Source organism: Rissa tridactyla, chromosome 5 (genome assembly GCF_028500815.1).
Source record: "Rissa tridactyla isolate bRisTri1 chromosome 5, bRisTri1.patW.cur.20221130, whole genome shotgun sequence".
In the NCBI taxonomy this organism is placed as follows: Eukaryota; Metazoa; Chordata; class Aves; order Charadriiformes; family Laridae; genus Rissa; species Rissa tridactyla.
Window position 1 is genome coordinate 56,568,121 of NC_071470.1, and position 14,217 is coordinate 56,582,337.

General features: G+C 36.7%; 1 protein-coding gene across 12 annotated transcripts in view; it reads right to left on the reverse strand.

Annotated features, from left to right (window-relative positions):
- Positions 1-14,217, reverse strand: part of TBCK (TBC1 domain containing kinase) — a 108,456-nt gene that overhangs the window by 52,947 nt on the left and 41,292 nt on the right. For all 12 annotated transcript variants that reach the window (XR_008466690.1, XM_054203434.1, XM_054203431.1 and 9 more), the window contains 8 exons: positions 13,021-13,070; positions 12,526-12,655; positions 11,576-11,674; positions 10,224-10,286; positions 9,217-9,343; positions 8,639-8,689; positions 7,164-7,247; positions 3,159-3,244 (listed from right to left, as the gene is read on the reverse strand). Coding sequence is in view for 11 of the 12 variants with exons in the window: in XM_054203434.1 (XP_054059409.1) it covers positions 3,159-3,244; positions 7,164-7,247; positions 8,639-8,689; positions 9,217-9,343; positions 10,224-10,286; positions 11,576-11,674; positions 12,526-12,655; positions 13,021-13,070 (690 nt within the window). In the remaining variant the exon portion in view is untranslated. The remainder of the gene's footprint in view (positions 1-3,158; positions 3,245-7,163; positions 7,248-8,638; positions 8,690-9,216; positions 9,344-10,223; positions 10,287-11,575; positions 11,675-12,525; positions 12,656-13,020; positions 13,071-14,217) is intronic.

Genomic DNA, 14,217 nt, shown 5'->3' on the forward strand with positions numbered 1-14,217 from the left:
AGACAATAGTTTTAAAGATATTTAGGCTCAGGGGATTTTGATTCTAATGGTATTTTAGAAGGGATAGCAAGGTGAAAATGAGTGTTAACGTTTGTTGGTGAGGATGGTAGGGAATATTATAAAGCATACACAAGCTTCTTGCTCTGTGAAAAGTCGTTAAGAATAAAGTAGCTGTCCTGTATGACCCAGGTGCACCTTAAGAACATCATAACAGAGCTACAGTGAAGCTCTGCACCTGGTGGCAAGATAATGAAAATGAATCATTTAAAATTGAAGGTCTGGGTTTTCAAAACATCAAAAATGCCAAGATTCTTCATAAGTTCTTGTTCATTATGCATGTATATAATACTTAAGTTTACTAGAAACCTCTAAGAAAATTCAAAAATCTCTTAAGAAATTTCATCCTCCACACATCGTAAAATTACAGAGCTGAGATCATGGTTAAATACCTACAGGTTTAAAGATAACAAACACACTAGGAGTAAACATTATTCTTGCAATCTTTTATAGAATAATCCTCACCTGACCACCTGTCATTCAATGCAGTGTGCTATTTTAAACTGGTACACTGTTATGTCTTCACCATTATAAAAAAAAATATTCACAGATAGATAACAGAAACGACAGAATATTAGATTCTACCTACCTATATGCACCTACACAAACAAAATTTAAAAAACGATTACTTCCCTCACAAGATAAAAATACCAGCAAGAAACATCTCCATCATATTCACCACTAGGTAACTGTGTAACAGAACAAACAGAGATCGAGTACTTCAATTGCAGGATTTTTAATTCTCATTTAGATGAAGCCCTATCACCGACACCTCCTGCATATCACCAAAACCAAGCTAAGGTATCTACCTATGACAGCAGCTCCAGCAGGATGATATTAAGTAACTGCGGCCAGATTTTGTCATCTCTGTTAATGGCCAGCTGACAATTATGTCTAGCTTCCGTAATTCGCAGCTGAAAGCTCTTTAGAATGATTTATGGCTACAGTTACCCTTTTAGTAACATAGCACACTTCCTTGTTTTTCTTCAGTTCAAAATGGTCTCCTGTTGGTGTCAGAATTATTCAGTAAAATATAGAACGTGTTATAAAGCATTATATAGGGTGGGGACTTTGGGAAAGTGAGCAAAGTAGAACTGTAAGATTCACCGTATATATCCCTCTATTTACATGGAAATCACATAGCCACAGCAATGTACTAAATCCAGGCACCACATCAGCTAACAATATTTAGAACTATTCGAGCTTCAGTAGTGTTCAATATTCTGAGAGCTACGTGACCCAAAGCAAATGGGAAGGGTGCCAAGAAACACAATCTTTCCTTCAGTGGAGCCTGCACTTCAATGATGAAAGATTAATCAGGGTTTGTTTTGATAGGATTAGTACTCAAGCACGAAACTCTGGTTCGGATCTCATTACTATAGTGCGTATCCTTCACCTTGATGGATCCTGTGCTGTCTTTGTACAGGTACAAAACTCACCCTTCTCACAAATATAAAAGGCAGAACAACTTTCATTTTTATATATATATATATATATATATATGTTAAAAAAAACAAATAAGATGACAGATGATTTAGAAAGGACAACCTTTCTTCAGGGCTTAGTGTTAACTTTAGAACTAGCATTTGTATTTGATGCAAGGTGTTTTGTTTTGTTTTCAAAATACCTCTGTTTTGTAATTATTTACTGCATTACCTAATCATCATATTTAGGCTTTCTACAGATTGAACATTCTCCCTTCTCTGCACCTTCCCTTCATGTTCCTCCCACCTGCCCTCTTCAGATGTGGGTCATCAGCAATACACATGGCCTTCTCAAACATCTCTGTTTATAATGCAATACACCAGCGTTCTCTTCTGCTCAATTTAATGCCACAGTATCTTTTAAATTTGTATCATTCATAAACAAATGATTATATTAAAAACACCTCTACAAATGAAAGCATATATTTGCTTTTCCATTACAATCTTTGTAAAAAGTGATAATGAGTATCTGCAAGTCCCAAAGATGCACAAATTCACACCAAAATTGTGTACAACAAATGACTTTCAGAGGCTTGGTCCTGCTGCTTCAACTTAAAGCATTTCCTAATAAGTATAAGGCTTTTCTGATAAAATGAGCTTTCTATTGCCTATAGAAGAAATGCATATAAATTTCTTATTTATGAAATTTATATTTCTACATCAACATCTCCTGACTTCAGTTTCCTTCATCCATTTTGACTGCTCAGTCATCATACGTTGTTACGACTAACTTGTAATTACCAAATTTCTGAGTGTCAAATATATCATGATATAGACAGTATCAATTAACAACACACTCTCTATAGCCTTGCCTAAATATACTTTTCGGAAACGTCCCCCATAAACTTCAATAACGCTATAGTTGCCAGACAAACTTTTTTTTTTAGTATTATCTTGGCTTTCTGGACTATACACATCTCTACACAAATGAGGAAAGCTTCACACTTTACAGTGATAGGTAAAAGCAAGGCTCTAAAGAAGGCCTTGTTTTGCCTTTTCGAACATAGCCCTCCCTCTCTACTACATTTTGGCTGTTCTCAGTTTTCGTTTTCCTCCATCTTACAGACTTCTTCCAATGAAAGTGTAAAACTTAGACACAAGTTACACACTTGTCCAGTGTTTCTGATACACTCCAACAAATGACTGCTAAGCATTTTCCAAAGTCTGACATATCTACAGATTAACCATTGCTTGCACATATTTTTTGTATTACTTGCAAATTCATGTGTCTTTTGTGTTAACTAATGTCATTTAATTAGTTTGCAGAAATTTTGCTATTAGTCAATTATTGCCACATTATTTTCGTATATTAATCCACACTTTAAAAATAAAATTATATACGTCTTTTAAGTTGAATCAGTAAGTTATAACATCTGACTAGTAGCATTTTTATTGTATTCACCATGCCAACAGAACGGGAAGGACTGAGGTATGTAAAACAATAATCAAAACTTTACCATTTTATCAGCATACTCAGAAAGGTCCATTAATGTGAAAGTTTCACTTATATCAAACTGCTACTGAAACAGTCTGGAAAGGCATGTCATCCTAGTTGCCCCCATTTTCCATTTTTTACTTCCTTTGAACAATATTTATATAAGAACCCTTAACACTTACATCTGGAATAAAACCAATTTCATTAAGGTGGTTACTCAGCTCTGGATCGTGGAATGCAATCATCTGGGAAAACACTGTCAGGTATTCTGAAATGACAAGCAAATTCAAGATCATCATCAATGACGCCACCACATGCTGCTAGCTGACAACGGAGCTGTAGAAAAGGAAATTATTTTTTTTTAAATCGACAATAAACCACCAAGTGAATACCACTACTGTCCTCCTTGTCACCATTATATTCAATACAGAGGAAGAAAAATTTCATTTCTTTTCCTTAGTACTTCTCCATTTGGATTTCAACAATGGTTTATTTGGTTCATACTTAGGTTGAGGTGAATGTCCAACATGCAAAGTTAAAGACTTCAGTATGAGTATGAGCCACAAGATATTGATGTAAGCAAATTAGAACAAAACTGTTCCAAGGATTTTTAAGACCCAAACTGTTTTAGCAATACACAAAGTTTATACTCTTTAAATTATGTTCTGTGTTTCTTTTCTACAAAGTTAAATTTTGTAATCCAGAAGTTGAGGTTTTAAGGCAATGTGTCTTTAAGGTTCCATGATCAGTAACATCTTAATTTGTATTTTTTGGAACAGATGAGGAGAAATACTTATCTTGAAAGATAAAATTTATTACATCTTCAGCATGGCACGTTAGGCTGATGGGTGCAATTTCATTAAGTTTTCTAAACAACACTTGCTTTTAATTGGAAGAGAAGCAGACAGCAGAACAGAGACACTGACAGATTTCTTTCTTTCTGTTCTGCCCCTCTCCCAGTTTTGTCCACACTGTCATATGCTTTGTTAGAAGGAAGATGAAGAGGCAGTAACATTGCAATTTTGTAACAGATGGCAATTCCTTTTCCTCCATGCTCCCAAGGAGAGAGTAATTAAGGCCCAGACAGCTAGTCGAGGAAAGAGAGACAGAGAATGTGAACCCAGCTCCCAGATCAGAACATGCTGACATCTCAGTGCTCCACAGACTACTGTCCCCAAATATAAGCCCTCAAACACTAAGTCCACACAGCTCCACAACTTAGCCATCCAGGGTTGCCATTGCTTCCTTTGAAGTCTAATGTAAGGACTAGATGCCTACTGCAGTCTCTCTTGGGGACAGCAAATAACTCCCTATTACTCAGTTTGTCTTCATTTCTGAAATGGCAAAGTTCAATCACAATTCCACTGCTAAGAAGCACAGAAGTGGTTCTGCTGGGATAATTCCATGCATAGACACCTTTATTTAAGAACAGAAGTGGGTCTAAACATTCAGCTGTTTATAGACTCCTATCTTAGATCTTGACTATCTGCACTCATGTTAGCTCCTCTCAGGTTAAGCCAGCAAGTTAAGAACAATCACTCTGTAATAGAATTCTATTTGGACCAGAAATTTTAAAAGCTGATTCTGCCTCAGGAAGACTGCTAAACATTGCTCTCACTGTAAGAGCACAAGGGAAACAAGCCACACTCCTACTCCAAATTATACTTGAAAGGATGCCTAATTTTCCAAGGTAAGTTCCAATAAAAATTAAGACCTCTTGAGCCTACTTCAGAATTTCACAACTTTTGCTCCAAGCTGCAAAGACAAAGCTACAACATACTAAACCTGTTCGGAGTGCCAGCCTCTCCCCTCTGATACTATGCCACAGATGCCCTGGCAGCACTCAGATGGGGAGTTAAGTGGGTAAACAGACCTGTGCTGAGTTTTGTGACACTAAGGCCACCAAGACTGCTTTGAAGCTGCTTGCGTATCTCATGTTTTCTGAGTTTCAAGCCAAAGTTATTCTGATTCACATGCATACAAGTTAGGGAGATAACTGAATCCATGCCTTACATTCATACCATGCTACACAATAATAATTGTAGAAAAAGCACATCTCTAAGGTGCATCTTATATCAGTTTTATTTCATGAAATAGCCAGTAATCACAAGTCAGGCATGGCAAACCAGTAATCCTACGCATTCAGCCATATGCTGATGAAAACAATTTCACAATTAGCTTCCCTGAAGCACATTTACTTTAAAAATGAAGATTCATGCCCACGATTGTTCTCTACAGATATACTACAGGTTGATAAATATCATCCTTATTTGACTAGCCAGTATCATGAAATATAATTACTATGTGGGATTACACGGTTAATTAAGGGTCTGCTGAAAACATACAAGTCTCCACAAGAATGTATCACTTGGGTCCAGCCAATTGCTGTTGGCTGGAATTATATTATATGAATTTTTATTTTACATAATTGGACTTTCCATACCCAAAGCCTTTTAACTGCCCTTACTTCCTATTTCATGTAAGGAAATGAATCTGATAAGCTTAGAAAACGCACCTGTCTTTATTGTATAGGACGAGCTCAGAAATGAGTTATGTCGAACCTTATAGTTTGAAACATTCCTCCCATCTACCCCTACATTAAAGACACAAAAAAGCATAGAAGCTAAAATTGCAGTAGGCAGTTAAACGACATACTCTTCCAACCCAATAGAGCAGGGAAATTACTCAGAATTTTATTTTAACACTTTGGTGTTTGACATATGACCCTAGAAAGATTAAATTAGAATACTGAAAGAATCCTAAAAGGTCCAGCTTCCCCAAGCCCTCGAAGATGCCAGATGTTGCACATGAACTTAGGAACGCTACGCTACTTTGGTTCACAGAATCCTACTCACCTATATTTCTAACTTTGGCTGATACATATTTTGGTAAAGCACCTTAGAAATAACATTAGGCAACTCTAGAGAGCAAAAGAATTATTTCATAGAAGAGCATACCCCCTTGAGAAAAGTCTTTACCAAGCTATTAATGTTGAAGTCGAAAGCAGTTGTCTTCACAGGACCATCTGATATAATATACTTACTCTTTTCATCTTTAGACGTTTACTGCCCCTTTTTTTCCAGCAAGCACTCTTTCTTTACAGAAAAAAGGATGCAAACAAGTTCTCTTGAACAGTTTTTCCAAACTATTATTTTACATATTCAGTTCATATCACCTCTTACCCATTGTCTTTCATGTGTAAACTCTCCCTGTGTTCTCTCCTTATGTTAGCTCTCTCCCTATTATCCAATATGTAACAGCTTTTATGTCTAATTATTTTTTGTTGATCAGTTCTTAATTACCTTTTGTTTTTTGAAGACAAAAAATGACAGACACCATTTCTAAGTTGAGGAGTTTCACAAGTTATGTACAAAAGAATTTCTTGAAAAGAAATACAAGGATAGCGAGACATGCTGAAACCCAGTATTCAATAAACACTCCTAACTGCTTGCAATTAAAAACATTCATTACCACCTGTTTGTTTTTTTTAAACTACTGATGGCTTTTCAAACAGCTTTTTTTGGTTTTTAATTTGTCTTTGAGACAGTTTTTATCTTTACAACACAGACTGTGCCAAGGTGGCTTTCTAGGTCTAAAGAATTCCTTCTTCGTGTTTCCACAAAATTTGCCATTACCTTTCAAGTAGAACAGACATTTACCTACAAACTACTGTTTTAATTTCTCTGAGTTACCTACATAGTTGTCTAAGACTGAACTACGGAACATTATTCCTCAGGGATCTCCAACTCTTGTCCTGTATTCATTGACACCATCTTTTGTTCAGTAAGAATTCCCCTCAAATCCCTAACACTCTCAATACCATAACTTCCATTTTCTGAGGAGTCCCTAGTTTGTGCTGTTCCTCTTTATTTTCCCTCATTGTCAAAACAGCTCCTGTAACAGTATGATTTTGATCACCTGAAGGGCAGGTCTTTACAATCTAACACTGGAAAGACTGTTTCCTCATTTTACAACTTTGCATGATCAACTGACTCTTACCTTGGATATCACACAGAACATTTTTTGCTTTGTGGAGAGGCAGGCAGAGAGAGAGAGGCAGGCAGAGAGAGAGAGGCAGGCAGAGAGAGAGAGTGCGCGTGTTTGAATTTTACCACTTGAAAAAGTGTATTTATATATCCAGAAATAATTCTACTTCTCTTAGAACTACAAAAAATAAAGGGACTTACCTTGAATAACATGAGAATTATCCTTCAGAAAGAAGTTATACAAATACTTGGGGATAAAAGCAGACATGCAGGCATATGCCAGAGCTGAAAGAATTAGAAAAATGTATAAAACTACAAAAGTAGAAACACCTAAAAGAGTTCATTATTAAGCAGACAATAAACATAAATACTTAAAATCAATCTATACACAAGAATTATATTGTAAAACATAAAACGGGCACATTCCTCATTAAAGAATTTTAAAAGCTTCTAAAAAGGTCTCCTTCTGTCACCAAGTAACCAATATAAAGCTGGGTGGACCTGATCTGCTCCCAGTTTATTTCCATACTTCTCTGTGCCAAAGTAATGAGATGATGTTTGGAAAGCCATGACGATGTTTGTATCAAAAAGTCAAGGTCCCAAAACATCTCATGGCTCCTCACACACATATCAAATAGAGATTAGAGGGTAAAAACTTAAGTGTTTATCCCCTTGATTAATTCCTGGGAACTTGCTGAGATTCAATCTATTGTAATACAATAGCCATGGTGCTAGACCACAGATGTAAAAAGAAATACGGGTTTGTCGTAAATTGTGCAAAGACAATAAATATAAAATATAATTTGGGAGTTTCTAAGCAAAACATCAGATTTATAGCAAATATGACACATGATCATGTTATAAATGAACTCTGTGTTACAACTGTTCTAGCACTGAAACCAATTTTTAAACATCCGAGCCAAATGTGTACAATGAAGTTCATAAACCAGAACACAAAATTTTACCTAATTCACTACTATTATGTTTTGCTTCAATGGGAAGGAAACCAGGTTCTACAATCAAACTGTATAGAAACATGTCCAAGAGCAAGAAGACTCTGTTGAAATATTTAAATGAGTACACACAGTAGGACTAATAGGAGTCATTGTCCTAAGAAACTAGTTTTCCCACACACAGACTGTACATGAAGAAAGGCAACTGCAAGAGAATAGAAGATTGGACTAGACCTATTCTGAACAAATCACATTCTAAGACACTAAAGGCCACATATCCAACACTGGTCTGACAAGCTTTTAGGCATTTAAAACCACCAGCAGCTTTTCTGAATATAGCTAGTCTGACAGGTTAACAGTTAGGTTAACAAATAACACATTCACATCACACAAGGCTTAACTACAGCTTCACTGAAAAGGACAAGTACTAGAGAAGCATTTCTTGCTTGTCTATAATCAAGGTTATTTGTGCTTTTTATTATATATTCATTACTGTACTTGGCAATATACAAAGGGTTTGAACCCCTGCTTGAACAGCAGTACACCACATACACTTTTCAAAAAACAACTATTTATTTTGACCTGCAGCAACAATAGCTTTAAAATTCCTTTGTAACGACATAAAGTTTCCATCTATAAGCAGGTGCGGACACATCTGTCTACAACGAGATCCAGACGACAGAAAGTGCTTCCCCTTCACCCCCGGCAGAAAGAGGTACTCACCTTCATTGTTAAAATTCAAGTACAGAAATGGTGCACAAAGAGAGTCAAGACCTAAAGAGAGAAAAGCCATGGAGAAATGGCATGAAGAGCTTATTAATTGTAATGCACAAGATAAATTCATTAATTTATCACAAAAATTTCACAAGTGTGAAATCAATGCATGAAAACAGAGAGAATTTCAAATTGTTGAACTATAATGCTGAACTGACTATTCTGCCAAGGCTTCCAAGAAATGGAATTTACCATCCCAAGAACTCACTCAGTAACTTCTGCAGTTTTACCTTAGAATTGAGTAGTAAGGAACAGACTATTTTATTTTTTTTTTAAATAAAGCGACTGAAACTTAAGAAGAGTAAATATATAAGAAAGAGTGGGGCAAATTTGAATTACAAATTAAATATAAGTTATTAGGATCTAAATTTGCAATAACCCACAGATTCATTCTTCAAAAGAAACAGGAAGGAAAGCACTCAAAACAATTTGGGGGGGGGCAGGGGGGGGGGAAGAGGGGGAGGTATTTATAAGTCAGCCATAGCTTTCCAGTTAATTATCTGACCTCACCGACTAGTCAAACTCACCTTGCCAGTACACCAAATCAGGATGGGAAACAACCCAGGCCTTCAATACACGTCTAAACTTTGCATGACCCTCTGGTGATGACAACAATTCATCATACTGATGGCAACGAGGAATATCAACTTCAATCTGCACCACAGCCAAGTATGTAATATAAAAAGAAATCAAGATAAGTGGGCTAGTACTACAGCAATCTTGCAACACCAGAGGTGGAAGTCACCAAAGAATGTAGGTCAGACCACCATCATAGACACAATCTGCTTCCTCCATCACTCTCCAAACCAAAAATGAAAAGGGACAGGGGACTAACAGCCCTGTCAAAGATAAAAAGAAAAAAAAAGAGATTTTTTTTTTTCTTTTTCCAGATTCATATTTTTAAAAGGGTTCTAATCCTTGAAAAAGGCAGAAAGCAGATAACTGTTACAGTTTTTTTCTGACACAACTTCTGGACTCATTTCAGGTGCTAATATCACTTTGCTCTAAAGGATAATCAAATCAGAATTCTCAGAATGTTGTACCCAATTTGATAGAAATTATTTCCCCACCCAGCCGAAAGGAACAGCTGTTGCTTGTGATGTCTTTTTATGTCTGGCAAGACTTCTTGGAGAACATAATTGCTTAAGAACCCATTTTTGTGAAGCACAGCTCACCTTATGGGATCTCAGGGTACACGGCACTATTTGGTACATGGCGCAACAAACATTCGATAAAAACAGGACTTTTAAAAATCCATCAGTAACATTGTTCACTACACTTTGCTGCTGCTACAGAAACAGTGATTCCGAAGTAAAAGAGGATTTCACTTTCCACATATTATAACATGAGTTAAACTACTTGTTCCTATCTGCTTTGCAAGATTCTTGCTACAGCATGAATAAGGCTAGAGGACAGGGGGAACCCTTTTAGTATTATCAGCCACATCTGCTGTAATAGCCAAATGACTGCAACTGGTAGAAAAGATCTTTGTATTATGTCAAGTGACAGTATTTGATAACACTGGAAATCTTACTTGTCTATCTGTAGGAATCGGTGTGTCTTTATCAATGGCATCATATTTTGCTTGTATGGCACCCTAAACGTGGAAGAAGAATACTCGAATTTAGAAAGCCCTTACTAACATAAATGCATATTACACACTGATATACAGAAGTTGACTGGTTTTGTTAGGTGCTTTAGTTAGTACCTTTTTTCCCTGGGAAAAAAATTCCCAAAGTACAAAAAATTCTGACAGCTGAACTTTAATAAAGACATCTTCATTTTGTTATAATTCAGGACATATAGACCTTTCTGTGACCTTCTCAGTATGATCTTCAGAGATTTTCAGCAGTTTATGCAGAAAGCTATGTACTTGATACAATTTTCCATTTTCAAGTTAAGAGATGTTCTTAGTTTAAACTCAGTGCTGACCTCAGCCACTGGCATTATCTCTGTAAAGGCACTGAATCCAGCTGCCTGTTAATTAATATTGATATTACCAGTATACACCACTCTTAAGTAGCCTGTCCTTGCATGAATTCCAAGATAGGCACGCCAACAAGTCCACCGTTAATGTTATGGGACAGGAGAACACCACCCCCACTGCACAGACAGTAAGGTGATGAAGTATGAGAACTGACTCAGCTCCCACCCCAGGCTACGACCCTGACCAGCAGTTGTTCTTTACCTTTACAGCTTTTTTTTTTGTTATATTACATAGCACACAGCAGATCACCTCCTAAGCTAAATATCCTAAATAACCCGGTATGTGTTATTTATAAGAACCTCTTTGCTGCACTACTGCAGATTGCAAGCAGGGTAGACGCAGAAGCTGGACAGTCAAGCAATCTCTGTGAGGTCCTCATTTCTGGGACATTCCTTTCTAGTCCTTTGTCCAAAAGGGTTACATTTAATTTATTTATTCTCCAGTCTTTGGGGGAAGTGCACTGATTGGTAGGTGAGAAAAACACATTTGATACGTTTCATCCTGTTTTGCCCAACTATTGCTGACTGGAGCAGAAGGATTCTAATTGCATTTGTCAAAGATATTAAAAATAAAAAACCCCCAACTGTTAACTACCAATTGTATTTAAACATTCTAGCAAAATTTGGCTGTATGGGTAGTATTTTTCCATCCCATAATCAAAATTAAAGGCAGTTAAGTTTACATACCTTCTCTGAAATCAAATATTCTAGACAACAAGCAAGTTTGTCTGAACATTATCTTTGTTCCTACAATTTCATGACTCATTTTGTTTGAAATTCTAGTAATTCTACCTCCTAAATCTTCAAATCCTTTCCAGCTTCCCTGTCAATCCCATTCCTATCCCATTCCCTCCCCAGTCAGTACCAGAACTACTGCCAATGCCCTCCCACTACTCTTACCTCAACACCCAACAGTGCAGCCCAGGTCATGCCTCTCAGAAGAGGAGGGATGTCAACCCTGGCTTCTTTCCAAATTTGGTTTTTCTTATATGGGTAGGCCTTCAAAGAGAAGAGATTAACAGCAAAAAAAAAATCTTACCGTGTAACTGAAACAATTCAAAACCCAGTCCTGGGATGGTCTTTGCCCCAAAGGACAAATGCTGTCAGCTTGAGCAGTGAATGCAGATTTTAGAACAAGAAAATTTCATTCCTAGCTGGAAGGGCTGGACTGAGGACTGCTGTTTGATGTTAAAATACCGCCTCTTTCTCATTAATCTACTGACGTGCTTTGGTATATACTGGATATATAAATTTACTAATCCAAATTTTTATTAATTTTTTTTTCTTCATTATATGTTTCCTTTCACACTATGTATCCCACTTTGTTTTATTAAACATTCTAGTTTATACCTTCCTAAGTCTGCACTTGATGATGCACATCAGCTCTATCATTCTTAAGCAAGAATCCGTCTCTCTGCATATATGTAAATTAGGGACTGGTATTTTCCCCCTTTGGTATAAAACACATATTTCTAACATGGCACTGCCACAGTAAAGACTGGTATTGTTTCCAAGTACCTTACTGCTTGAAAATGCAGAAGTGTTACAGGCATACATACACCTATAACAGCTTAGTCTGTTATGAAATAAAGCATGCAGAAGTATTTTCTTCAGTAAATAACAGGTATTAGTAGCAGCTCTGTTTTCATGTGCATACTTTAATCTACTTTTATATTCATCACTACTTTCTCATATTTTTATTTTCTGTCTTCTGTTTCTGTAGGGCTTTCTTCCCCCATTCTCACTGTGGTCTCTTGTATCTCCGTTTCCTTTTTCAATTACTTGGTCCCTTAAAAATCCACTAATTAACGGACCAAAACCAATTACCCACCATCATAAAGATTCCGTACCTTCAACAGCCTGTCAAACAGGACAATCCTATTTAACTGGTACTCTGTGTCCCTCTCCCGGATGATCAGAGGAAGACTAGCAGCTGCAGACAGCTCATTACTACTATTTGAATGAGGTAAAGTTGACTGGCTAGAAAAAAAGAGTTAGGATAGTAGTAGTGAACAGAAAGAAAAACAAATAATTGTGAAAAAAATTAATATCCTGTTATGAATTTCTGAGTCAGAAACAATTTATAAATGGATAATTTTGAATATTCAGCACAAACAGATGATTTCCAGAACAGAGAAACAGGTGGGGATCCTCAGTTTGGTATCAGGGCCCTATGTCCACCAGTGCAGTGGGCTTATCAGCTCTTGTTGACTCCAAGAGCCGAACAAGGACATGTTAGGTTTGCTTTTGGAAGACAGTTGTGTCTAGCTGTGCAGTGTACCACTCAAAGCTAAGAACTCAAAATTCAGCCCTTTATATATGTACAAACTTACACACATACTTACTCATCTTCAAGCAAAGGATAAAATGCTTCCCCACCAACATCTTTCAGTCTCTGAAATGAAGCACAAAAATAATTAACTATCAGAATGCTACTCCAAATTCAAGTGGAAAAATTTATTGGAATACAAAACCTATTAATTAGCAATTCATTTGCCAAATTTAGTAGCTTGCCTTAAGACCTAAGCGTTAGCTCAGTCCTCCATCAGCAAAGAAGCGTACAGCCTTTAATACTAAAAACTTTTTCTAATACAGGCTTTTTCAGTTGATGGAAGTTATTCTATCTGAAGATAACACTCATCTCATTCATAAACCTATTTCCCCCCAAAAGATAGTTTCTATGGGATGGATTAATAGATCAATAATATTACATAGCTCTTTTTCTTTTCCTCGGTTTTCTACATGGAAATCCTACCCAAGTAGCTGCAAACAACTGCACAACTTGGTTTTATGTTTTTAATCAGTTCAAGAGTTATGCAAATCCGAGTTCCTTTTAGTATCAGCATCTGAAAGCTGCACAGAAATACAGACACTCTCTGGAAAGGTGACAGACAAGCATGCCTGGACTTTTGCCTGAAGTTTTCTGACATCTTTGGTGCATCGTGATTAATGTTTAATGCCATCCTCCCTTGAGTGCTCTGTTTTGCAGTTCAATCCCTAACTTAAAGGCATACAGCACACAGCCTGTTCCTCCTGGGATTGACAGAATGGTTCATTCTCAGTTCATTCAGTACTGATCCTCTTTTGATTATAAGCATCATGCTCTGCTCTATGAAAAGTGTTTGAAGAATTGCGTAGGTTCAAAAATTTATTTCAACTAACACCGCAAGATTCAGGCTTGTATCTTCCCCAAAAGAAACTTCAGTATATACTTATCTGATGCTATATTTATAGAAGTAGGCAGCAATATCCAAAAATCACAGATTAAAAAGTTTAAAAAAGGCCTTAAAATCTGTCCATTTTTAGGAACTGCAGTAGGAGCTGCAGTGCATATTACCTTTAAAATAGCTGTTGCATATTCTTAACCTCCCCTCCACCCCCTAAACCCCACCCAAGCAAGCAAACCCAGTTCTTTGGTTTGTTTCCATGCATTTGTGTGAAGTAATGCAAAGTTCTACTGAAGAAACATGTTTCCACAGTATTTGCCACATTGCCCCCAAAGTTAACGTAATGGTGGCAGAGATCAAGACTTCAGGAGTGAT